This window comes from Aquarana catesbeiana, linkage group LG08 (genome assembly GCF_042186555.1).
Source record: "Aquarana catesbeiana isolate 2022-GZ linkage group LG08, ASM4218655v1, whole genome shotgun sequence".
Classification (NCBI taxonomy): Eukaryota; Metazoa; Chordata; class Amphibia; order Anura; family Ranidae; genus Aquarana; species Aquarana catesbeiana.
In genome coordinates, this window is record NC_133331.1 from 78,177,752 (window position 1) to 78,205,218 (window position 27,467).

The 27,467-nt window shown below is 42.3% G+C and overlaps 2 protein-coding genes across 3 annotated transcripts in view; one reads left to right on the top strand and one right to left on the bottom strand.

Annotated features, from left to right (window-relative positions):
* The window catches only part of LOC141105868 (protein FRA10AC1), a 96,672-nt gene extending 80,590 nt beyond the window's left edge, over positions 1 to 16,082 (top strand). For both annotated transcript variants that reach the window (XM_073596023.1, XM_073596024.1), the window contains exons 12-14: positions 9,208 to 9,246; positions 14,566 to 14,656; positions 15,996 to 16,082. In XM_073596023.1, coding sequence (XP_073452124.1) covers positions 9,208 to 9,246; positions 14,566 to 14,656; positions 15,996 to 16,038 — 173 coding nt within the window. In that variant the 3' untranslated portion in view covers positions 16,039 to 16,082. The remainder of the gene's footprint in view (positions 1 to 9,207; positions 9,247 to 14,565; positions 14,657 to 15,995) is intronic.
* A 7,075-nt stretch (positions 16,083 to 23,157) lies between these two features.
* PDE6C (phosphodiesterase 6C) overlaps positions 23,158 to 27,467 on the bottom strand; it is a 138,870-nt gene continuing 134,560 nt past the window's right edge. The window contains exon 22 of the mRNA XM_073596026.1: positions 23,158 to 23,379. Within this exon, the coding sequence (XP_073452127.1) occupies positions 23,315 to 23,379 (65 nt within the window). The 3' untranslated portion in view covers positions 23,158 to 23,314. The remainder of the gene's footprint in view (positions 23,380 to 27,467) is intronic.

Below are 27,467 nucleotides of genomic sequence, written 5' to 3' on the forward strand. Positions count from 1 at the left end.
CAGCTTTTGCCCCAGTGCAGCCATGTCAGTGCAGCCTTGTCAGTGCAGCCTTGCCCCAGTGCAGCCTTGCCCCAGTGCAGCCTTGCCCCAGTGCAGCTTTGCCCCAGTGCAGCTTTGCCCCAGTGCAGCTTTGCCCCAGTGCAGCTTTGTGGGATCGCCGCGATCCCTGCCGACATACACAGCCGTGTGTAAATTCAAATATGGCGCCGAGACTGTAGGGACTCGGTGGAGCCGAGATACACATACCCGAGAGTCCTCGGCTTTTCTCGGCGCCGCTTACAGTCCCGCCCAGTCCAGCCCAGTCCCGCCCTATCCCACCCCATTATATTACTAAACATCTTAGACCTGGTTCACATCTATGTGTTTTTTGGTGCTTTTTTCAGAAACGCACTACAGTTCATTGCATATTTGGAAAGGGTCAAGGACTTTAACGCAAAACGGTGCTTTTTTGGTTTAATATACTTCAATGGAGAAGCTGCAGAAGAACATGTAATGTGTTTTTGTAGCAATTTGTGTTTTTTTTAATCTGCTCAACGACAAATTGTCCCAAAAAAATGCAAATCGCAGCAAAATCACGTGCGCAAAAATCACAATGCACAGCAAAAAGCACTGCAGAAACAGATCAAAAAGCAAACTGCATAGGTGTGTACCGAGCCTTATGCTGGCCACACCGATCAATTTTCAGACGAGAATATTCAGACAAAAAAACTTTGTACATTCGCTGAATGAAAGAATTTTGTTTTAAAAACAGAATGTTAAAAACAAGTGAGAATTTCAAACGAATGTAAATTTTTGAACGAAAACCACATACACTGTCTGAAAGTTCCTTTCACTAAGAAATTTTCCAAATTTTCCCGTCACTATGGTTGAAAATGAACGTCGATTTTACCCCACTAACGATTAGAAAATCGAACGAACGTTCTTAAAATTACATTTTTTTTTAAGGAAGACATTCGTTTTTTTCAAATAAAAAAATGTGATCTCTGAGTCTGATATTTACCAGATTCACCCTTTAATAGTATATACAGTATATCTCTCCTCTAATAGTATATACAGTATATCTCTCCTCTAATAGTATATACAGTATATCTCCTCTGTTATTCTCAGAGTGGATTAGATATTTTGCTCCCTAACCATATAGTTGGTTATTTATATTTACCACTGCATAGAGATATTTAAGAATAAATTGCCTTTTTTTTAAACTTTACATATTAACTAAATTATACACCACGCTTTTTTTTTTTTTTTTTTTTTTAAGGTTATTAACCGATTAATCAATCAAAACAATAATCGGCCAACTAATCGATTATGAAAATAATCGTTAGTTGCAGCCCTAATATATATATATATATATATATATGTATCTTTGCTTAGCTGTTAAAATAAAACCAGTTCAGTGAAGTTCAAAAAAGTGTTTGGTTGGGTTGTTGCCAGATCAAAGGAAGTTCCTAGGTCTTCAGAACGTGGAGAACTATAGAATTAGTAATATCAGTACGGAAATGTAGGCTACCCCCAAATTAATATTTCCTTTCCACTGAGGGACTTTGGGTGAAAACTTGAGGTCAAGTAGGAAAAGTGGACAAAATTAATGACTCAATGAGGTGGTTGGGTACAAATGCTAACATGTTTTAAGGGTAAAAGCATCCACCTCAAGTCAGTGGAGTAAAGTTTAGCTGCTAAAGCCTTTTGGTATATATATTGATGAATATAGATGCTGTGCCTTGGGTGGTTGGCAGTACCTTCCACAAGATAAGGTTTGGTGAGCCTTGCCTGTCAACTGTGCTATGGAAATTATTTTTTTTGTTCATTTCTGTTACTTTGCACCTTTGCTGTCTGTTAAAGTTTGTTGATTAACCGCTTGCCAGCTGTGCACTGTAGCTTTACTGCTACAGTGCGGGCCGGCTGTGCAGAATTGTGTACATTTTTAGATTTGATTCCGCTTTTCTAGGTAGGGGGCGCCCGCTGGCCTGGCTGTGCAGTGAGTGTAAACAACACAGAGCTGTGTTCAGTGACAGGGGATCTCGTTGTTTGCTAGGCAGGGAATGAAAACTAGATCTCCAGTAAAAGCAGCACACAGTACACACAAACACTTGTTAGGTACACATTTAACCCCTTGAACGACCTAGATGTTAACCCCTTCCTGCCCAGTGTCATTAGTACAGTGACCGTGCATAGTGTTATCACTGATAACTGTATTAATGGCACTTGTGATGTCAGTGGCAGTTAGTTCCCTCCAGCATCAGTTAGCGTCAGATTGTCCGCCGCACTATCGCAGCCCCATTAAAAGTCGCTGATCGCTGCCATTACTATTATTAAACAAATGTAAATTACAGTACATATCCAATAGTTTGTAGACACTAACTTTTATGCAAACCAATCAATATACACTTATTGGGATTTTGTTTTTACCAAAGACATGTAGCAGAATACATTTTGGCCAAAATATATTAAGACTTTTTTTTTTTTATTTATGGGATATGTTTTATAGTAGAAAGTAAAAAATATTGTGTTTTTTTTTTTTTTTTTTTTTGTTTCAAAATTGTTGGCATTTTCGTTTATATAATAAAAACAAAAAAACCCAGGGGTGATCAAATACCACAAAAGAAAGCTCTATTTGTGGGGGGGGGGGGGGGATTATATACATTTTGTTTGGGTATAGTGCTGAATGACCAAACAATTGTCAGTTAAAGTAGCCCAGTGCCGCATAGCAAAAAATGGCCTGGTCATGAAGGGGGTAAAACCTTCCAGAGCTGAAGTGGTTAAGGAAACATATTCATTTGAAAATCTTCAAACTCATGGCAATGTAATATGTGTATAAAATTGAATTTACCCACTTAAAATTGTTTTTCCTGATGTATTTAAAAAATACATGCTTGTGAGCTCTTGATAAGTGAAAATGGAAAAAGAGCCCTGTTTTTACTTTGCTGAATACCTCCTAAGTGTGAGCTGCAGTGTCTGCAGAATACTTTGTATATCAGAACAGTGCGGATCTAAGGTCATGTGATTCCATTAAAGGAATCATTGCTGAGCTCTGGATCCTTGTACAGCTATGTGTTTACTTATGTGTATGTAGTGCAGGTTGTAGCTGCAGGCCACACTCATCCTACTGTGGTTTCACATACAGAGTCTCATGTCTTCAGGGGGAGCTTTTCATCTTCCCTCAGCTTAGTGACCGTAAAAACTGTAACTCTGCTGTATCCTTTGCAGCCTTCTTGTTGTAACTGAGAAAAAAAAATGTTTTTATATGTTGCGAAGTCTGATGGTGGCTGTAAAGCTGCCTGCATGATTCAGCTCTTTTATTGGATTTACTTGTTTTGCATATATTGGTTTTTATGTTCTTCAGATGTCACAGAAGCAGAAACTTTAAGACAGGTTTTATTACTTGCTGCGGGCCCACTACTTTATGAAGGGTTATTCCTCCTTCTAAACAGTGCATCCACAACCAAAACGCACATGTAGCTTTTCACCTCTGATCAGAGGCATAGCTGGTGAAAATGGTACCTATGGAAAGCACTGAAACTGCGCCCCTGTTTGAAACCCATCTTTCAGATAACCTTAACACTGATGCATTAATGGCTGACCAGTGGCAGTGCATTAATCCCCCCCATGCTGCATATTACAGAAATTATAAATGGGTAGCATACTAGCATTGGTAATGTCCCCCTCAGCCTCCTCCCCTCCCCCCAATCGGATCAAGACAGTTCATTGGTAAGTCAGATGGCCGTATCCCGCATGGCATTTAGCAATGGCAATGAATCATTCATTATAACACTCAGTTTACCATATACACGCTTTTTGCTGAACTTGCTGGATCCTCCTCGGCAGCTCCTCTTGGTTGCAGCTTAGGGGGAGTGAAGTGGCAGCGCTCACAGGGATGGCTGGTGCTTGTGCCAGGTGCAGAAGCGCACTGGGCACATTGCTAGAGTAAGGTAGAGAGACTCAGACCACTACAGTACAGCTAGCGGCGGCTAGTGTGTACTGTGTGAAGCACTGTCGGCACTTCACCTGCACCCCCCTCCCTCCAGGAAATTGTACCACACAGCCCAGGGTATCCACCCCTTCCTTGTACCCGCCCGGCCCTGCTTTTAGACAATACAGTGGTGCGGTGCTCAAAGTAATGGCTGTGTGGCTCGCGCAGCCATTACTTTGACACAGGCCGGCTGTCTAATACAGAAACCGGCCCACCGGGAAACTCCCCGGTAGTCCCGATGGCCACTTGGCCAGTACATCCCTGCTGCCCAGCCGCTCCCCCACCCCCTTCATATGGCGCCCATGGCACTTGCTATATGTGCCATACCTTGGATACGCCACTGCCTCTGATATATAATAACTACATTAGTAGGGGTGGACACGGACAAATAAAATGCAAGTTGTTGCATATTGGATTCCATATTAACTATTTTACTTTGCAGGAAAATGAAGTGTCTATCTATCTATCTATCTATCTATCTATCTATCTATCTATCTATCTATCTATCTATCTATCTATCTATCTATCTATCTATCTATCTATCTATCTAAGAGAAGTCAAAGGTCACTGGACAAAGTGTAGCCCAGTGTCGCCTCACACCTGTTTTAAACCTCTAATTGCCGTACTACTACGCAGTCAGGCGCATTGCACACCAATTGTGGGTTCAAATCAGGTGGTGAGGAGGCAACATATCGCCTCCTCAACACCTGTCAAACACACTTAGATTGCTTTTCAGAGGAGCAGCAGTGCCTACTGCACTTGTGAATGAGCCCTTAGTTGCATTTGGCAGTGGCACCCTTAGGGCTCGTTCACACGTAAAGTTGGGGTTTGATAAAACCCTGCGGTTGAGTCGCAGTTGTACCGCCCCCAAGTCCTACCCCCCCCCCCCCTTTAACTGCTGAGGCAGCAGCCAAAGATGTACACATAGCGCAGCAGGAATTAAGCACCCTGTTGCTTTTAGTGGGTGCTACCGCCTGCCAATCGCAACCCATTCAAGTAAATTGGGCCATTCTGTAAGTGTCCTACAACTGCATGCCTCTGCGGGGTCCAAAGGGTTACAGCAGGTAGTGAGAAAACCACACAACGCTGCCTGATTTAACCCCTTGTTTGCTGTACTGCACAAGGTTGTGGGGCACTTGCAGAGTGGCCTCATTTGCTTGAATGGGTCATGCTTGGCAGGTGCTATACACACCAACCATGACAGGGCGTATAACTCCTGCTGCGGCTGTGACATGTGTACACCACTGATCACTGCAGCTAAAGGGGTTGTGGTTGGAGTGGAGGTGATGAAAACACATATTAACTATGGGATTTTACCACCACTGTAAATGTAAATGAACCCTTACTGTTCTGAGCCCCCTATAAGGCTGCTTTCACACTGATGTGCTGCGATTTACCTGTACCACAGGTGCAGCGCAGTACATCTGCAACTTTCCTGGGTTAGCTGCACTTTGCCATAGACTTCTATTATATCCTGCAGGTGTGGTGCACTTTCTGAAAGCGCACCAAAACTCCTGCATTCAGAAAGTGCACCAAACCTGCAGGAAATTATAGAAGTCTATGGCTAAGCACAGCATACCCGCAGGAAAGCTGCAGGTACACTGTACTGCACCATGGTGTGGGTAAACCGCAGTACATCAGCGTGAAAGCAGCCCTATAATATTATGCCCAGTGTATTGCTTCACATTGCCCTGAAGATCTCTTCTTTCCTGCTGCTAACACCACTCTGCAGACCCCTAGCCAGGATATAAGAGATGGAGTGCAGCTGGTATCACACTGCATGGGACAGGAGCCAGCACTACAGAGGAGGCATCGGTTTATGTGGCTCTTCACTCCCTACTACAGCTCCAACTTTACAAGTAGTCCCTCTGCTTTTCTTTCTGTTTGATGCTCTGGGATGGCGGGTCAGCAAGCCCAGAACGCGATCTACTAGTCACCTGTCCATGATCTACTGGTAGATCACGATCTACAGGCCCCCATTCTATTGGATTTTAGCACTTCCTCATTTTAAAACTGTTTTTTTAAGTGTATCACAAGCACTCATTTTATTCTCATTGTTCAGGAAGGAGTTTGTCATTTTATCTTTGAATGTTTTAAAGTTGGGCTTCAAAAACCACTTGTATCACTATTTTGCTTATTTACAGTTGTGCTCATAAGTTTACATACCCTGGCAGAATTTAGGATTTCTTGGCCATTTTTCAGAGTATATGAATGATAACACAAAAACTTTTCTTTCACTCATGGTTTGTGTTTGGCTGAAGCAATTTATTATCAATAAACTGTTTACTCTTTTTAAATCATAATGACAACAGAAACTTACCAAATGACCCTGATCAAAAGTTTAAATACCCCAGTTCTTAATACCATGTATTGCCCACTTTAACATCAAAGACAGCTTGAAGTCTTTTGTGGTATTTGTGGATGAGGCTCTTTATCTTCTCAGATGGTAGAGCTGCCCGTTCCTCTTGGCAAAAAGCCTCCAGTTCCTGTAAATTCTTGGGCTGTCTTGCATGAACTGCGCGTTTGAGATCTCCCCAGAGTGGCTCAATGATATTGAATTCAGGAGACTGAGATGGTCACTCCAGAACCTTCACTTTATTCTGCTGTAGCCAATAACAGGTCGACTTGGCCTTGTGTTTTGGATCATTGTCATGTTGGAATGTCCAAGTACGTCCCATGTGCAACTTCCTGGCTGATGAATGCAAATGTTCCTCCATTATTTTTTGATAACATACTGCATTTATCTTGCCATCAATTTTGACCAAATTTCCTGTGCCTTTGTAGCTCACACATCCCCAAAACGTCAGTGATCCACCTCTGTGTTTCACAGTAGGAATGGTCTACCTTTCATCATAGGCCTTGTTGACTCCTCTCCAAAAGTAGTGTTTATGGTTTTGGCCAAAAAGCTAAATTTTGTTTTTATCACTCCAAATGACTTTGTGCCAGAAGGTTTAAGGCTTGTCTCTGTGCTGTTTGGCATATTGTAAGTGGGATACTTTGTGGCATTTGCGTAGTAATGGTTTTCTCCTGGTGACTCGACCATGCAGCCCATCTTTCTTCAAGTGCCTCCTTATTGTGCATCTTGAAACAGCCACACCACATGTTTTCAGAGAGTCCTGTATTTCACCTGAAGTTATTTGTGGGTTTTTCTTTGCATCCCAAACAATTTTCCTGGCAGTTGTGGCTGAAATGTTAGTTGGTCTACCTGACTGTGGTTTGGTTTCAACAGAATCCCTCATTTTTCACTTCTTGATTAGGGTTTGAACACTGCTGATTGGCATTCTCAATTCCTTGGATATCTTTTTATATCCCTTTCCTGTTTTATACAGTTTGACTACCTTTTCCCGCAGATCCTTTGACAACATTACACCGGTGAGATTACCGGTGAGGATGGTTACCTTTTAATAGCAGGCCAAAATCACCAGGGTATGTAAACCTTTGATCAGTCATCTTGTTAGTTTCTGTTGTGATTATGATTTAACCTCCCTGGCAGTAAGATTATGTCAGATTTTTGCGTCTCAAAGCAGTACAATTGTTTTTCATAGAAATTTGGTGTTTTATATTGTAGGCCTGTAATTCTTAGTAATAACACACTTAAATTTGTTCAGATAAGAGTCTAGTAGACATCCCGGGTATGATGAAGTTTGAATTACGAAATCATAAATTATAATATAATAAATAACTATAAATAGTTATAAAAAATAATATAATAACAATAAAATTAATTTCCCCACAATTTACTATCGCTCAATTCTGGGACACTTTTTGGTTGCTATGGACAATCTAATGTTCCCAGGCAGAAAGAACAGTATATATAATATAAAAGTGCATGCAGGACACTGGACAAAGCATTAGGGACAAAAGAAATGTGAAATTATTTGATACAGTACACTATAATCTTACAAATTACATTACTGTATGTGTTATGTCTTGTGTACTTTTTTAATTTGCCACCGGCTCCACCCCCATGTGTCGAGATGCTCACAGGGAACTGAGCCCGGCACACAGAGGCATTGGATGGAGGACACAGACCGCCGACACAGTGGGGGGGGGGGGACACGACATCGCAGGATCCTGGTGACAAGGTAAGTAACCTGCACCAGGATCCTGCAATGCAATCCTGAGTGTGGCTCGGTGTTACCGCTAATGCTACTGAAATTTAACCCCCGAGCCACACTCAGGATTACCGCCAAGGAGGTTAAAAAGAGTAAACACAGTTGATTGATAATAAATGGCTTCAGCCAAACACTAACCATGCGTGAAAGAAAAGGGTTTGTGTTATCATTCATATTCTCTGAAAAATGGCCAAGAAATCATAAATTCTGCCAGGGTATGTAAACATATGTGCACAACTGTATTAGGGGTAAGAAACGATTCTGGGATCATAATAAATGGCTCTTCCTTATTTTTTTAAGCCTGTATAAGCCTGATATGTCTGATGTCAAAACCTTGTGGTATGATTTGTAATTAATGAACTGTTTGGTTTGTTGCTTTAAAGTAAATTTACATTTGTTACCTCCCAAATGTATTAGCTTTGGCCAGTAGAAACTTTTAACTTGTGCTTGTTGCTACTGGAGGGCCTATAGACATTGCTGCTTAGGTCTCCGGAGTTACTTTAGGGCTCAATCATACCTAAACATTTTAACGCACATACACACATTGCAGTTTATTTACTAAAGGAAAATAGACTGTGCGCTTTGGTAGTGCAGGTGCACTCTGCAAAGGCAATTACTTCAGAGCTTAGTAAATGAGGGGAAACTCTGCTGACTTACTTTATCCAATCCTCTGTAAGCTAAAACTCCTTTGTTTTCAAAGGGGCTAGTTCACAACAATGCTTTTCGTGACGTGTTGAAAATAGTTATACAACAACATGTTTTAGCATGTCAGCATACGTTGAGGGACCCATGTTGCCTGCATTTTCATGAACTGTCAATGCACAACATGTTAAAATGCACCCAAACATCTATTGTAATGCAAAAGAGAAAGTGTGGAGCCAGCTTTAGGGATACCCTCATAAACCCATCATCACATATACCTAAACTTTACATAAGGCAAGTACATTTTGAACATTTCTCATTAAGTACACAGGATACTTTAAGAACCTGTACTGCTCCATTGGAAGAAGGTAAGCTATTTTAAAATACTGGTATATTCCCTGCCTTGTCAGAAAAACTAGATTTGGCATGTATTAAGATATTTACGTAGAATTTTTTTTGAGATTGTGTCTTTTCTTCCAGACAAATCTACACGCAGACATGGGGACTCTAGTGAAGAAGGTAAATAGTAATTTTATCAGTAGTGGGGAAGGGGAGGGAACAGTCTGATTCTGTGTTGTATAAGGCTAACTATAGATCATGCAATTTTTATTTCCCTCAACCAGGGATTGAAGGAAAGAAAATTGGTAGATTTCCCCATTAACACAGTCAGTGTTGATGTGGGGGGATCCCTACTGTTGTGCTGTTGGATTCTGACAATGGGAGGTTTCTCTACTCTCTGAATACAATGATCACTGCTGTCGGCTATAGCTGCTGGCAGTAATCGCACAAAAAAAAAAACCCCAACAGTCTGGGTGTATTGGAGTCTATCAATGAATCGCCTTCATTACAACCAGCCTGCCTGTGGATGGATCGAAATTCGCCCGATTCCTGCTGAACTGGCCAAATTTCGATCTGTCTATGGAAAGCTTAAGTTTAATCGAGAAGTGAAACAGAGCTCTCCCTTATGCACTCTGTCCCCCCCTTGTTGAAGTGCATAGCATAGGAGTTCTCAGAATGCAAAGTCTTCCAGGGAGCAAGGTGATCTGACTCACATCTGACTCCCTGCAAAGCCAGGCAAATGGCAAGCTTAACCCTTTGGCGTCCGCGCTATAGCTGAATAATGGGATATATGACATCCTCTCATGTTTGCACTGCCTGCGTGCCCCCTGCGGCGCGCATCAGATGCAGCTGATCACGGATTGAACCTGTGGTTAAAAAATTGGTCAGCCGAAGCACCTTGCAAAAGGCTTCTGACTAGTTTCCCTTTTCATGGGGATTGACTGTTTGGGAATGATTTGGACAAATACATCCAAACAATTTGTAGTGGGAAGAGTACTCTTTTGCCAGTCAAAAGAAAGTATAAACATCCTTCATTCAAGCGGACTCCTTCCCCTGCGCCAGGAGCATCTGCCTCTAGGCAGTGGCGACGGCTTCCACTGTCAGACTCTAGAGGAAAGCTTCCGGGTCAGGCACAGAAAAAGACCTGGGGACAGAAATCATAAAGCAAAGCAGAATTCTAAAGCCTCATTATGAAGAGGCGTCTGCATTACTCAGAAGTCTGGCAAGAGGAAATTCAGGACAGATGGGTCATCTCCACGGTGTCTCTAGCATACAAACCAGAATTTCGGGAGTCTCCATCCTCTCGTTTTCTGAGATCAAACGTTCCCAAAGATCCAGGGAAAAGGCAATCTCTGTTTCGGGCATTAGACGGATTACTGGCTCAGGGGGTGATCATACAGATCCCCACAGAAGAGCAAGTTTGGGGTTTTAGTCAAACCTCTTTATGGTACCAAAACCAAATGGAGATGTCAGAACCATTCTAGATCTAAAGAATCTAAATCAGTTCCTGAAGATCCGCTCCTTTCGCATGGAGTCGATCAGGTCAGTAGTTTCTATCCTACAAGGAGGAGAACTTCTGGCGTCTATCAACATCAGGGATGCATATTTGCATGTCCCTATATTTCTCGATCACCAAAGGTTTCTGCGCTTCGAAGTAGAACAACAGCATTTTCAGTTTGTAGCCTTGCCCTTCGGGCTAGCCACAGCACCCCGGGTGTTCACAAAAGTTCTGGCCCCACCTCTAGCCAGGTTAAGGGCACAGGGCATAACAGTCTTGGCGTACCTAGATGATCTGTTGCTAATAGACCAGTCGTGGCTCGTTTGGAGCATAGTGTACGCATTACAACCAGTTACCTGGAAAGTCTGGGTTGGATTCTCAATCTAGAGAAGTCTTCCTTAAAACTGCTAAAAAAGCTGGAGTATTTGGGCCTGATCATAGACACAGCCCAGAAAAAAGGTGTTCTTGCCTCAGGCAAAAATCAACTCCATAAGAGACTGGTGCGGATGGTCAGGTCGAAAGGAGAGGTTGTTAGGAAAATGGTGGCTTCATTCGAAGTGGTTCCCTATGCCCAGTTCCATTTGAGGCTGTTGCAAAACAGTATCCTGTCTGCTTGGAACAAAATGATTCAAGCTTTAGACTTGCCAATGCGGCTGTCTCCAAGGGTGTCCCAAAGCCTCAGTTGATGGTTACTAACCCAGAATCTGCTGAAAGGAAAATCCTTCAGATCAGTTATCTGGAAAGTGGTAACGACAGATGCCAGCCTTTCAGGCTGGGGAGCAGTACTAGAGAAGACAACTGTCCAGGGACAGTAATCAAGAACCGAAAGAGCTTTGCTCATCAACATCCTAGAGATTCGGGCAGTGCGTCTAGCTCTGAAGGCCTAGACTTTCAGGTTACGGGATTGTCCTGTCAGGATCCAATCTGACAATGCCACAGCTGTGGCTTATATCAATCACCAGGGGGGCACCAAGAGTCTTGCAGCGCAGACAGAGATGAACCATATTCTAACTTGGGCAGAAAGGAATGTTCCGTGCCTATCAGCAGTCTTCATTCCAGGAGTAGAGAATTGGCAGGAGGACTACCTGAGTCACCAGCAGTTATTCCTGGGGGAATGGTCTCTTCACCCCGACATTTGTCGGGCTGTTTGCCAAAGATGGGGGACTCTGGACGTAGATCTTCTAGTGTCCAGATTCAACATGAACTTAGTCAACTTTGTGTCCAGGACAAGGGATCCACTTGCATGCGGACAGATGCGTTGGTGACCCCGTGGGATCAGTTCTCACTAATTTACGCATTCCCCCCCTATTCAGTTGCTGCCATGACTTCTTTGCAGGATCAAGCTAGAAAGAAAGCCAGTAATTCTGGAAGCCCCAGCGTGGCCCAGAAGGTCCTGGTATGCAGAAATCGTAAAGATGGCGGCGGAGGATCTATGGTCCCTTCCACTATGGCCAGACCTGCTCTCACAGGGGCCAATATTCCATCCTGCCTTGTGAACGCTAAATTTAACGGCTACTAAAACCCACATTCTGAAGAAACGTGGGCTTTCCGGGTCAGTTATCTCTACCTTGATTAATGCAAGGAAGCCAGCTTCCAGAACTATATATTATAGAGTCTGGAGGGCTTATGTTTCCTGGTGTGAATCCAAGGGTTGGCATCCTCGGAGATATATCATAGGCAGAATTCTTGCCTTTATTCAATTAGGGGTAGAGATGAAGTTGGCCTTGAGCACTATAAAGATCCAAGTCTCAGCTTTATCGGTCTTCTTTCAAAGACCACTTGCTACACATTCTTTAGTCCGGGGTTTTATGCAAGGGGTGATGCAGATTAATCCGCCAGTTAGATCACCTTTGAACCCTTGGGACTTGAACTTAGTTTTGTCAGTGTTACAAAAACAGCCATTTGAACCGATACAACATATTCCCTTAGTCCTTCTGACAAGGAAGTTGGTGTTCCTGGTTACTATATCCTCAGCAAGAAGGGCTTCGGAATTGGCTGCTCTTTCTTGCAAAGAGCCATACTTGATTATTCATGAGGACAGAGAGGGGTTGCGCCCTCGTCCAGGTTTTTTGCCAAAAGTGGTCTCAGGTTTCCACCTGAACCAAGATGTTGTCCTGCCATTGTTTTTTCCAAAACAATGTTCCGGGGAAGAGAAGTCACTACATTGTCTTGATGTGGTGAGAGCGGTCAAAGTCTATTTAAAGATGACTGCTCGGATTCGGAAGACTGATGTCTTATTTGTACTGCCAGAGGGTCCTAAGAAAGGACAGGCAGCATTGAAATCCACTGTCGCTAAGTGGATTCGGCAAGTTATAATTCAGACTTATGATTTAAGGGGTAAGATTACACCTTTCCAAGTCAAAGCGCACTCTACCAGGGCGGTTAGTGCTTCTTGGGCAGTGCATCACCAGGCCTCCATGGCTCAGATCTGTAAGACCGCAACTTGGTCTTCAGTACATACATTCACTAAATTTTATCAGGTGGATGTGAGCAGGCATGAGGATATCGCCTTCGGGCGCAGTGTGCTGCAGGCAGCAGTATAGGCCCTCAAGTCTGGGTGTGCCCTACGGGTTGTGTCTCCCTCCCCTCAAATAGCATTGCTATGGGAAGACCCACATAGTGATTACTATGGTACTCTGTGTCCCATGATGTACGATAAAGAAAATAGGATTTTTATAACAGCTTACCTGTAAAATCCTTTTCTTGGAGTACATCATGGGACACAGAGGCCCCTCCCCTCTTTTGGGGTTTAGGTATATTGCGTTGCTACAAAAACTGAGGTAATCCTGGTAGGAGGAGGGGTTATATAGGGAGTGAACTTCCTGTATTGGGTATACCAGTGTCCATCACCTGAAGGTGCCTATATACCCACATAGTGATTACTCTGTGCTCTGTGTCCCATAATGTACTCCAAGAAAAGGATTTTACAGATAAGCTGTTCCAAAAATCCTTTTTTTTTTTTTTTTCATTTGTTTAGCAAAAAATAAAAAAAACCCAGTGGTGATTAAATACCACCAACAAAAAGCTCTATCTGTCTCAAAAAAAATGATAAAAATTTAGTTTGGGTACAGTGTTGCATGACCGCACAATTGTGATTCAATGTGTGACAGCGCTGAAAGCGTAAAATTGTCCTGGGCAGGAAGGGGGTAAATGTGCCCAGTAGGCATGTGGTTAATTCCTTGTTCAGCTATGCAGCTTCCTCTGTCACCTCCCTGCCTCCAGCCTGGTGTTTGGGCAATAAATTAATGTAACCACTGTTCAGTTAATAATGGTGTTAAACGAGGAAGCTGTATAGTTGCCTGTGCCTGTGCGAATTCTTTGTTGGTGCATACGCAGATCTAGCCCAAAAAAAAAGCACTCTAAGAGGAAGGAGAGAAGGTCACATACTGCCTTATACTGAATGCACTTGGGTAAAGGTTAGTATTAATCGGTTGGGGGGGTGTAAACTTTCAAGAGAATCTGTCACTTTGCCCTGAATGGACAAATTCCATTTAAGAATAGTGGCTTTCTGTTATGCTACTCTAAGAATAGTTCATTGATGACCTCCCTTGTAGAAATAGATATGTAGAACCTGTGTGACCCTGGACTAGGCATATAGAAGGGGGTTTTCGAAAAACTTGTACGAGGTAGAAAGGGAACAACTTCAGTGACTTTTGCAGATCTAATAATCTAGTAAAATTAGTATACTAAACTTTCATATTGCATGTATACAAACTAGTTAAACTGTGCTTATTCATGAACGGAGAAATATTAAAATGGGTGTACATGGTAATGTTGGTATATGGGACAGATGCACAATGTAGAATGCAGATTGCAGTGTGTTTGTTCTCTGTTTTATGATGGACATAGTCCCGAGCTCTCAGTTAGCTCATAGGTCATTGTCTGAAAGATGAAAGGATTCACTGCACTGCCAACAATGAAGCTTAAAATTTAACCAGTGTTGCCATGAATTTCCTCTACTCGTACTTTTTGTTTATATATTTACACGCTTTGCTCTGCAGATACAGGTAATGATAAGGAAGATGGTAATGATGAATCAGCCAATAGCGATTTCTGGAAAGGTCCTCAACAAGAACCAGATGAAAAAACACGGTCAGTCATAAATTATGAAGATACCTGTATTTTTTTTTTACAATTACCATTTCCAAAATATCAGGGCTGGTAAATCCCAAGGGCCAGACTGACAATATTGCAACTGTTAGCTGACTATTCAAAACTAATGCCGCGTACACACGGTCGGACTTTTCGTCTACAAAAGTCCGACAGCCTGTCCGACAGACTTCCGACGTACCTTCGGCGGACTTGCGGCAGACTTTCTTACGAACGGACTTGCCTACACACGACCACACAAAAGTCCGACGGATTCGTACGTGATGACGTACACCGGACTAAAATAAGGAAGTTCATAGCCAGTAGCCAATAGCTGCCCTAGCATGGGTTTTTGTCCGTCGGACTAGCATACAGACGAGCGGACTTCGGGGTCCGTCGTACTTACGACGTAAAGATTTGAAGCATGCTTCAAATCTAAAGTCCGTCGGATTTTAGGCTAAAAAAGTCCGTTGAAAGTCCGGAGAAGCCCACACACGATCGGATTACCAGCCAGCTTTAGTCCGTCAGCGTCCGTTGGACTTTTGTAGACGAAAAGTCCGACCGTGTGTACGCGGCATAAGACTATGCATATAGCTTAAAGAGGAATTCCAGCTTACACCCAATTAGCCCTTAAAACTGTGCCCTCCCCCTCCCAACACCTATGCTAACCTGTGTAAGAAAGATGTATATTCCTACCCATTTTCAGGCCACTCCGATCTGGTCACTTGATCCTCTTTGTCAGTGGCTGCAGGGGAGAGGAGAAAGCACTTGACAACTGCAAGTAAGCCTAGGTTCACATTGCAGCGATTTGGCATGCGATTTCGCGGTACGACGCCAGCTTTTTGGCGCCACACCGATTCCCAAAAGTAGTTTCTGTACTACCTTTGGCGACTTTGGGGTGCGATTTGTATAGACATCTGTGCAGCAACCGGCACAGATGTCTCAGAAATCTCCCCCAAAGTCGGGACTGACATGCGGGAATAAAATCATGTGAGTTCATTTTAACTTGCACGATTTAATTCCCGCTGTCAGTGTGAACCTGTGCTAAAGCAGTGACATCACCCATGGGTTCAATGGCTCATACATTGTCTGCAATCCCTCCTCTCCCTTGCAGCCTACCTGGCTGACACAGGGGAGCCTCTTTATGTGACTGGACCAGAAAGGCCTGAAAATAGGTAATTATATACATCTTTATTACACAGATTAATTGGCATAGGTGTTGGGGGGGGGGGGGGGGGGATGGGGAGGAGACCGTTTTTAGACTATTTAAGTGTAAGCTGGAATTCCACACATTTATAAATAACTAGACTATTTTAAAATATTTATTTATTTTCTCTTTCAGGGAAGAAGAGTTTGATGAATATTTTCAAGATATGTTTCTGTAAATTTCCTCCAAGAATTGTATTAAATTGTATTTTTTTTTTAATAATTGTCCACTTCTCTTTTCTGACAAAAGAGACAAAGGTCTATCACAGGCAAGGACAGTAAAAAAGTGATTAGCACTTACGCCCGGCAGCACTAGGGTCATCAGTTCAAGTCCCAACCATTGTACAACCTGCCTGGAGTTTGTATGTTCTCCCTGTGCCTGCGCGGGTTTCCTCTGCATACTCCAAAAACATGGTGGTATGTAATTGGTTATTGAGGAACAGGACAAATGGCAGAACCAACCTGTTCTACCACTCAGCTTTCATTCTGTAGTCTGCACTACAATTTAAATGGTGCCAATCGTATTGAGTACTTGTACATTACACTGTGTTGTTTGCCTTACCGCAATGCAGCAGAAATTGGACTGTAGCTGGGTAGGCCCAAAAAGAGGAGACTATTAATTTACGATATGTTGCAGTGAGAACCTTTTCAGGTCTTCTGCAACCTTAATTGTATTTTCTGTCAATATGCGAGGGGAGGAGAGTAAATACAAAGACACCTACAGTATACTGGAGTGTAGACTTACTACTATGCATGTTATATGTCACGCATGCTTCTACCAGGCTGTAATATGTAGGTTACTGTGTGACACAGACAACAAGCATCCACTTCAGGAGAACTTGAGGTTAATTCTTTTACATCTCGAAAGCTTTGTGAAAAGCCAAATCCAATATACAAAAAGCAGCTTATGTTTATGTAACTTGTCTGGCCCAGCTCTTTCATGGCCAGTCTCTTTCAGGTGCAAAACTGAAATGCTCAAGATTCTTCTCACTGATGTAATACCTGGTTATATTATATGGATAATGGGGATTTCACAGAATAAGCCTTTACCAGAGTTGTAAAAAAGAAACAGAATGGTTTGATTTTTCTATATGCATTGCTTTCTACGTTTTACATCCGCAGAAGCAAACGCTGATCTGCGAATAGGGATCACACAGTCTCCCAATGTTTGCGGCATCAAAAATGCAGACCACACCAAAAATGGCTCAAGTTGCATTTGCTGCAGTCTGTCTTTCTGACTGTATTAACTTGACATGTATGGGGAAAAATAACTAGCATTTAATATTTTTTTAAGACCTTTAGTAGTTCTAGGTTCAGCGCATACACTTTCATTTTATAACATTATCATTGTAGTAGCAATACAAACAATAGGTATTTTTGACAATCTAATATGTATGCTTACTTGAAAAACACCATTGCATGGGTGCTGCCTGTCTGCTGGTCGTCTCTTTCCACATCTTTTTGGATTCCCTGCAGGCTTTGCAGCTTCTCCTCTGTTGTTTATTTTTTAATTTGTAAGGACTATATATCCCATGAGACCTAGCGGCCTGTAAGCATTAGTCCCTGTACTGACTCTGCCTCCTGAGGCTTGTCCACTCATCAACACCTCTGTAGTTTAGAAGGCAGATTCTCAGAATTGTTTGACACAGCAGTGAATACTTGTCACAGAATACAAAGCAGTAAATGTATGAGGGGCTAAATAAAGTATGTTTATACATTTCAAGATAATTCAGATTAGTCAAAGTAGGCTAGAAATAACTGAAATACAATGTTGAAACAAATATATGATCTTACATTTTAACCTTATATACATTTAACTGCTGCTATTGCTTTCCACAAGATCCCTTTCTTTCCTTTACAGTAAACGCACCAACATTTCGCATTCCTGTTTTCATGGTTGGTCCCTTTTATTCTACATACAGTCAGGTCCATAAATATTGGTACATCGACACAATTCTAATCTTTTTGACTCTATACACCACCACAATGGATTGGAAATGAAACAAACAGAATGTGCTTTAACTGCAGACTTTCAGCTTTAATTTGAGGGTATTTACATCCAAATAAGGTGAACGGTGTAGGAATTACAACAGTTTGTATATGTGCCTCCCACTTTTTAAAGGACCAAAAGTAATGGGACAATTGGCTGCTCAGCTGTTCCATGGCCAGGTGTGTGTTATTCCCTCATTATCCCCTCTACAAGGTGCAGATAAAAGGTCCAGATTTTATTTCAAGTGTGCTATTTGCATTTGGAACCTGTTGCTGTCAACTCTCAATATGAGATCCAAAGAGCTGTCACTATCAGTGAAGCAAGCCATCATTAGGCTGAAAAAACAAAACAAACCCATCAGAGAGATAGCAAAAACATTAGGTGTGGCCAAATCAACTGTTTGGATCATCCTTAAAAAGAAAGAACTCACCGGTGAGCTCAGCAACACCAAAAGACCCGGAAGACCACAGAAAACAACTATGGTGGATGACCGAAGAATTATTTCCCTGGTGAATAAAACACCCTTCACAACAGTTGGCCAGATAAAGAACACTCTCCATGAGGTAGGTGTATGTGTGTTAAAGTCAACAATCAAGAGAAGACTTCACCAAAGTGAATACAGAGGGTTCACCACAAGATGTAAACCATTGGTGAGCCTCAAAAACAGGAAGGCCAGATTAGAGTTTGCCAAACAACATCTAAAAAAGCCTTCACAGTTCTGGAACAACATCCTATGGACAGATGAGACCAAGATCAACTTGTACCAGAGTGATGGGAAGAGAAGACTATGGAGAAGGAAAGGAACTGCTCATGATCCAAAGCATACCACCTCATCAGTGATGCATGGTGGTGATAGTGTCATGGCGTGGGCATGTATGGCTGCCAATGGAACTGGTTCTCTTGTATTTATTGATGATGTGACTGCTGACAAAAGCAGCAGGATGAATTCTGAATTGTTTCGGGCAATATTATCTGCTCATCTTCAGAAAAATGCTTCAGAACTCATTGGACGGTGCTTCGCAGTGCAGATGGACAATGACCCGAAGCATAGTGTGAAAGCAGCCAAAGAGTTTTTTAAGGGAAAGAAGTGGAATGTTATGCAATGGCCAAGTCAATTGCCTGACCTGAATCCAATTGAGCATGCATTTCACTTGCTGAAGACAAAACTGAAGGGAAAAATGCCTCAAGAACAAGCAGGAACTGAAGACGGTTGCAGTAGAGGCCTGGCAGAGCATCACCAGGGATGAAACCCAGCGTCTGGTGATGTCTATGTGTTCCAGACTTCAGGCTGTAATTGACTGCGAAGGATTTGCAACCAAGTATTAAAAAGTGAAATTTTGATGGATGATTGTTAATCTGTCCCATTACTTTTGGTCCCTTAAAAAGTGGAAGGCACATATACAAACTGTTGTAATTCCTACACCGTTCACCTGATTTGGATGTAAATACCCTCATATTAAAACTGAAAGTCTGCAGTTAAAGCACATCTTGTTCGTTTCATTTCAAATCCGTTGTGGTGGTGTATAGAGCTAAAAAAATTAGAATTGTGTCGATGTCCCAATATTTATGGACCCGATTGTACAATCTAGAGTAGCTAATCTTCTATCATTTGCCTGGCTTCTGTTCTGTAAAGTGCCCCCATTGGACCTAATTTTGTAAACATAAATAAATAAAATAGGAAGGCAGCTAGGCAAATGTTAGTGTCTCTTTCCTGAAAAGATGTATTAAAAGAATAGAGGACACATGCACGGTGCTGGAGTTAGCAGAATCTCAATATTACTATTTATTGAAAATGGCATGCTTACATGTGAAAAAAAAAAAAAAACTCTATATCCAGTCTGGGATAGACCAAGGAAAAGGCAGCACACAACTTGCATCAATGCAGACAGTGGTCTATCATACAGCAGCAGTGGTATATGCAAGACTGGAGGGAGCATCAAGCAGCCACTAGGGCTGCTTAAAGGGGGTGGGGCCCCTGAAACGTGTTACATAGTTACACAGTAGGTGAGGTTGAAAAAAGAGCCATCAAGTCCAACCTATGTGTATGATTACATGTCAGTATTACATTGTATATCCCTGTATGTTGCGGCCGTTCAGGTGCTTATCTAATAGTTTTTTTTAAACTATCGATGCTCCCCACTGAGACCACCGCCTGTTGAAGGGAATTCCACATCTTTGCCGCTCTTACAGTAAAGAACCCTCTATGTAGTTTAAGGTTAAACCTCTTTTCATCTCATTTTAATGTGTGGCCACGTGTCTTGTTAAACTCCCTTCCGCAAAAGAGTTTTATCCCTATTCTGGGGTCACCAGTACGGTATTTAAAAATTTAAATCATATCCCGTCTCAAGCGTCTCTTCTCCAGAGAGAATAAGTTCAGTGCTCGCAACCTTTCCTCATAACTAATATCCTCCAGACCCTTTATTAGCTTAGTTGCCCTTCTTTGTACTCGCTCCAATTCCAGTACATCCTTCCTGAGGACTGGTGCCCGGAACTGGACAGCATACTCCAGGTGCGGCCGGACCAGAGTCTTGTAGAGAGGGAGAATTAATGTTTTATCTCTGGAGTTGATACCCTTTTTAATGCATGACAATATTCTGTTTGCTTTGTTAGCAGCATTGCATGCCATTGCTGAGCCTATCATCTACTAGGACCCCCAGGTCCTTTTCCATCCTAGATTCCCCCAGAGGTTCTCCCCCCAGTGTATAGATTGCATTCATATTTTTGCCACCCTAATGCATTATTTTACATTTTTCTACATTAAACCTCATTTTCCATGTAGTTGCCCACCCCATTAATTTGTTCAGATCTTTTTGCAAGGTTTCCACATCCTGCGGAGAAGTTATTGCCCTGCTTAGCTTAGTATGGTCCGCAAATACAGAGATTGAACTATTTACCCATCCTCCAGGTCGTTTATGAACAAAATAAATAGGATTGGTCCCAGCACAGTACCCTGGGGGACCCCACTACCCACCTCTGACCGTTCCGAGTACTCCCCATTTATCATCACCCTCTGAACTCGCCCTTGTAGTCAGTTTTCAATCCATGTACTCACCCTATGGTCCATGCCAACGGACCTTATTTTGTACAGTTAATGTTTATGGGGAAATGTGTCAAATGCTTTTGCAAAATCCAGATACACCACGTCTATGTGCCTTCCTTTATCTAGATGGCAACTCACCTCCTCATAGAAGGTTAATAGATTGGTTTGGCAAGAACGATTCTTCATGAATCCATGCTGATTACTGCTAATGATATCATTCTCCTTACTAAAATCTTGTTTATAGTCCCTTATCATCCCCTCCAAGAGCTTGCATACTATTGATGTTAGGCTAACTGGTCTGTAATTCCCAGGGATGTATTTTGGGCCCTTTTTTTGTTGCGGCCCACCCACATCCAAAACAACATTCCTGTTCTGACAGCTGGCTATCCCCGCTTGAGGCTGTAGACAACGCTTGTCTACCCGCCTTCCCGGCTCCTTCCAGCTTTGCATATACCACCCCTGCTTTATGATAGACTACTGTCTGCACTTCTCTATCCCATCCCCTACTGGAATTGCCATTGGAAAGCTTTACACATGGACTTTTGGACACTTAATGTACTGTAAGGAGCGCTGTGTAAGCGGTGCACACACAGTGTGCATACCTATATATATGGGAAATGATATCTGGAATATAGTTGTGGCCATTGCCTTCATATTCCTTTTCCTTTGTCAACTCTAGTGTAAGATTGACTCCTGAGGACCAGGGCAAATGGCAGAACCTACCCGTTCCACCAGTCTGCTTTTATTCTGAAGTTAGCACTAGAAGGGAAAAAGCATCAATCTGGTTATTGTGTACAACACTTTCACATTCGTGCAGTGGCCTGGTAGCCATGACATCCCGTATTGTTGGTTTATTTCAATAGATGTTTGTTCATACCATTAAAAGTAGTTTCCAAGAGATCCTTTTCTTTCCCCTTCAAAAGCCCCTAAAAGCTCTTTTACTGGTGCAGATAAATCAAGATTAGCACGCTTGCTTCTCATCCCTAAGGATCCATTAACCCCACTTAATTTTATGCAGTATGTTTTAGGTACATTGTATAGGTGTTACAATTCATCCCTATGGAAGGTGCCTTTTGCTGGAAACTGCAGAGGTGTGAATGCAGCTGAAGGTTCATGGTCTAAAACCCCTCCTGAGACGCTATCTGCATAGGGTTTCTATGTTTCCTTCCACACCTGAAAAATGATCAATAAGTTGATTGAAACCTCAACAAATAGGCCATAGAACAGGCATATTAAACTGGCGTTCTTTGGCTGTATTTGGCACATTTGTGGCCCACAGTAGTTTAATAATTTACATTTGATCGTATTTAGGTACCGTATATACTCGAGTATAAGTCGAGTTTTATAGCACTTTTTTTGTGCTGAAAGTGCCCCCCTCGACTTATACTCGAGTCAAGCACTTTTCTGCAGCAAAAAATTTCATTTTCCGAACTGATTTTGGGGCCCCATATCTCAGGGCCACTTGGTGCTAGGAACCCCAAATTTGGTGTGCTAACCCAGTGGAACTGGTACCACAACATATCCAAAGCTGGGGTTCCTAGTACCAAGTGGCCCCGAGATACGGGGCCCCAAAGCTGGTTCGGAAAATGTCATTCCCTGTTGCAAAAAAGTGCTTGACATTTTCTGAACCTGAACCTTTTCTGAATATTTGGGGCCCTGTATCTCGGGGCCACTTGGTGCTAGAAACCTCAGCTTTGGATATTTTATGGTTCTAGGTCCACTGGGTTTGCACACCAAATTTGGGGTTCCTAGCACTAAGTGGCCCCCGAGATACGGGGCCCCAAAGTTGGTCAACTGTGTCTATCTGCAGCAATGTCATTTCGGGACCCTTTGGGTTCAGAGACCCCAAATTTTGGCTGCAGCTAGGGGGCATCTAGGAACCGTTAACTACCGAGTTTGAAGTTCGGCTGCCCTATGGCTGCAAATGGGCACAGTGAGGCATGCAAATGGGCACAGTGAGGCTGCAAATGGGCATTGTTGACCCTCTTTTCCACTTACAGTAGCTGTGCATTTCTCACCCTCGTCTTATACTCGGGTCAATAAGTTTTTCCCATTTTTTTTGTGGTAAATTAGGGCCTCGACTTATATTCGGATCGACTTATACTCGAGTATATATGGTATGTAGCAAGTAAATAGTGAAGATATTTTTCCCAAATACCATTAGCCTCTGGCCACTTCCGACATTTTTACCTTTTTATCTTTGGATGTTAAAATCTTAACAGGAATTTGCATCTCAAGCAGATCATATTACTTCCATTGACCAACACCTGTGTTTATAGCCAAGTTTTTATTAGCATTGACATCCAATAGATCAAATTGACTCTTTGCCACTATACTCTATTCTAATTCCTTTTGTTGGGGTCAGGATAGTGTTCCATAGCTTCAGTCTTCAACACTTTTCCTGCTGGATTGCTCAGTCATTTTTCTACAAAACTGTACATGTTTTTGATTTGTTTTGTTCTCCAACCTCTCCATTAACCTTGTCGTGGTCTATTAAAGAAAACACAAGAGGAATGTTAGAAAGGAGGGATACAGGCAGCGCTTATTGATTTATGAGCGGTATCTCTGTTCTTAGCAGTTATAGTACTTCTCTTGGTGCCTTCTGTATTTTTTGTTTGGATTTATCAAATATTTATTCACTGTACGGCCAGAAGTTTGTGGACACATGACCATCACACCTATAGTATGTTATAGAGCTATGCCTATAATACCCTCCATCCACGCATGCAGCTATAACAGCCTCCACACTTCTGAGAAGACTTCACAGATTTTGGAGTGTGCCTATGGGAATTTCTGCCAATTCAGCCTAAAGAGCATTTTTGAGGTCAGGTTTTGATGTTAGGTGAAAACACCTGGCTCACAATTGATGGTGCTCTATTTCATTCCAAAATAGGGATGAGGTCAGTGCTCTGTGCAGGCCACAGTATTTCCTCAACACCAAACTCATCAAACCATGTATTTATGGATCTGGCTTTGCTCAGTCATGCTGGAACAGGAAAGTCTTCTCCAAGCTGTTGCCACAAGGTTGGAAACACAAAATAGTCTAAAATGTCTTTTAAATGCTTTAGTATCAACAGTACCCTACACAAAGTCACATATGTGTCTGGTACTAGTTTTTATTGTCTTATGTGCACTGGGAAAAAAAGCATCTGAAGTCTATTTTTTTCTGAATTCTCCTAAGGTATCAGGAGTTTGTGAAATGCACAAAGGCATGCAGGCATATTACATGCTTGTGTATCAAAGGAGATGTCCATTAGCAGTGAACTTTTGTTATAATGGCATATAATTGATACAATTATGATAGCACAAAGCTCTGAAAAGAATACATTGAGAACTAGATAGTCTGTCATAGAGGTTATTGTCTAGGTTTAAATGAACAGCAAGAAAAAATAAATGCTAAATTGTTATGTAGACTGATGTTTTTCTGTTTGTGTTTTCCACTCAACACAACTTTATACCTTTCCACATCTTTAGATTCTTAAAAAAAAAAAAGAAACAGCACAACCTACTTTCTAGCCAATCTCTCCCTTTCTGTATATTTGATAGGTATTAAAATGCATAGGTTCTGTCTCTGGTGGCCTGACACTTCATCTGAGGCCTTTCTGGTAGATAATATAAACCCAGTTTATGGACTATACCTGCTTCCTTTTAGCTCTGTGGAAATCATAGGCGTTTAAGTGATATCCTTCATTGGCTTAAGTTAATAACATGACTGTTGCTTGGGGAAAAAGCAGCCCTTAAGACTTCTAATACTTACATTGAGCAAGCCTTTACTTTGCTCCCTTCAAAAACTAAGGTCTCTTGAAGAATATTTACATTTAACACTTCCTGGTGCCATCTGAGCACCATGGTTCATCCCTATGCCCCTACTTATAGGGGCAGGCAGATGAAACAACTGAAAGCTTGGGATATGAAAGGTTGTGCTGTAGGCAATGGTTTAATGGTTTTTGAAGAGAAAGAAGTGAATGCCGTATGTGGAAAACTCTTCTTTATAAAATTTAGGGAGTTGGCCAATAAAGAATATCACTTAAATTTTGCTTAACTAATGGCTTACAAAACTCAGCTACTGGAGCTCTTTCCCGAGTTTCGTATTGCAGGAGCCAGATTACAAGGGGAAGGAGTACATTTTTATGGACAATCTGCTAGTCCTTTCTAAATGCCTACAATGACATTTACAGAAAGCTGGGTAAATTGATCCCTATTAGGACCAATTACTCATGATCACTGTGTGGCACTGTTTATTATTGTTATGCTCTGCCAGAAACTGGTCTATTGAGGTTAAAGTGACCTGGTCAGCTTGACTGTGCCACAGAAAAAGACTGCTGGAGTGTTAAAAGAACATTATGCGCCTTTCAAATTATTTTTTGCATCAATATTTCATATAGATCTTTACTCTCTTAACCGTAACCTATTCTGATAACTTCTATTATTCTATTACACCGCGCAAATATCTTGGAAGCAACAGAGTTGCTTTAAAGCATTTTTTACGTCAGGTTCTAATGTTGGGTGAGAAGACATGGCTCACAATCGGTATTCCAGTTCATCCTAAAGGTTCTCAGTAGGTTTGAGGTCAGGACTCACTGTAGTTCAACACCAAACTCTTTAACCATTTCTTTATGGATCTGGCTTTGCGCACAGGGTCACAGTCATGCTAGATCAAAAGAGGGCCTTCCCCAAACTGTTGCCACAAGGTTGGAAGTGCAAAATTGCACCTAATATAGCTGAGATCTTACCAGTTCATTACAAGTTTTTCAAGCAAAATTATAGACAAAGCTAAATAAACAACAAATATCTTGGAACAGGTTTGCCTGTTCACAAATTTGTGCCTATGCTAAGTCACTTTTCAGATTCATTCACCCATGCCAGGCCCTACCTCACTTCATTTTATTGCAGTTAGAGCAATAAAGTTTTTATCCCAGACTGCCCCAGCCTGTGATTGGACATTTAGGGGTTTATTTACTAAAACTAGAGAGGACAAAATTAGTCACAATTCTGTAGAGAAATCAATCAGCTTCCAGGTTTTATTGCTAACGCTTAATTAAACAAGCTGAGGTTAGAAGCTAACTGGTTTCTCTGTAGAACTGTGACTAATTTTGGCCTCCCTAGCTTTAGTAAATAAACCCCTCAGGAAGTTTAAGAGCGATGTGGTCTATTTCTTCCAGTTAACCAAACTCCTGTGTTATATTGACAGCATTGTGCAATACAGTAGATCCTGTTTGGTTTACAGTGCTGACACCTTTTTCTCCCATTCTACGGGGGAATACAGAAGTCTGTTATAAAGATATTGGAGGGTAGAGTTGGGCGAACAGTTCGAGCCAAGCAAAAGTTTGGCCCAAACATCACCTGTTCGCCCGTTTAACGAACACCGGAATTTGTGGGGCGCTTGGCGGGATGGTCGCTCACCAAGCGCCCCACAATGCACTGCACGCCGCACAGTGCATTCTAGGGCCCTGATTGACTGAAGCAATGCACAGGACTGCTGGTCAGCTGGAAGGCTTTGCCCAATCAGGGCACAAGAGCACTGTCAGAGCCCTGATTGGACAAAGTCATGATGATGGCTCAGAGCTCATAGTCCCACCCCACACTATAAAAGGTTCCTTTGCACCTGAACCTTTTGCAGTGTGTTGTTGGAGATAGAGTAGAGCTCAATGATAGCTAGTTAGTGTTATTGTGACGAGTGTCAGTGTAGTGTGACTATAGTGCAGTGTTTAACAGCATTGCATTACATTTAGTACTGTATACACTTTTTTTTTTTTTGGTTGTCGCATCTTTGGGTCTGGTATGGGTTTTAAGGGGAACCCCCACAACAAAATAAAAAAAATGGTTTGGGCCCCCCCAAAATCCATACCAGACCCTTATGCGAGCATTCAGGAAAGGGGGGGGCGAGCGAGCACCCCCCCCCCTCCGTGAACCATACCAGGCAAAGCACCTTGTCCCCATGTTGATGGAGACAAGGCCCTCTTCCCCACAACCCTGGGCGGTGGTTGTGAGGGTCTGTGGGTGGGGGCTTATCGGAATCTGGAAGCCCCAGATCCCGCCCCCCCAATGTGACTGAGTAGGGGTACATTGTACCCCTACTCATTCACCAAAAAAAGTGTCAAAAAGAAAAATAACACACCGTTTTTGACAATTCCTTTATTTAAAAAAAAAAAAAAAACAATGTCCCCCGATGTAGATCCAGCGTCAATCACGATGCCCGCCCTGCACCACCGGACCCAAAAATAAGAAAAAAAAGCTCCGCCAGCTGCCTGCACTGCCATGTAACAGTCCTTAAATAGGTAAGGGGTGGTGCCACCTGGTGACATCACCTGTTGGACCCCACCCCTTACCTATTCAAGAACTGTCACCCGGCGGAGCAGGTAGACAGTGGTAGACTTCATCTCGCGCTGAGCTTTTTTTTCATGTCCGGTGGTGCGGCGAGCGTTATGATGGACCATCTTCATCAGGGTTAACTGTTTTTTTTTTAAAAAAGGAATTGTCAAAAACTTTTTATTTTTTTTACACTTTTTGGTGAATGAGTAAGGGTACAATGTACCCCTACTCATTCACATGGGGAGCAGGGATCTGGTGGTTAAAGG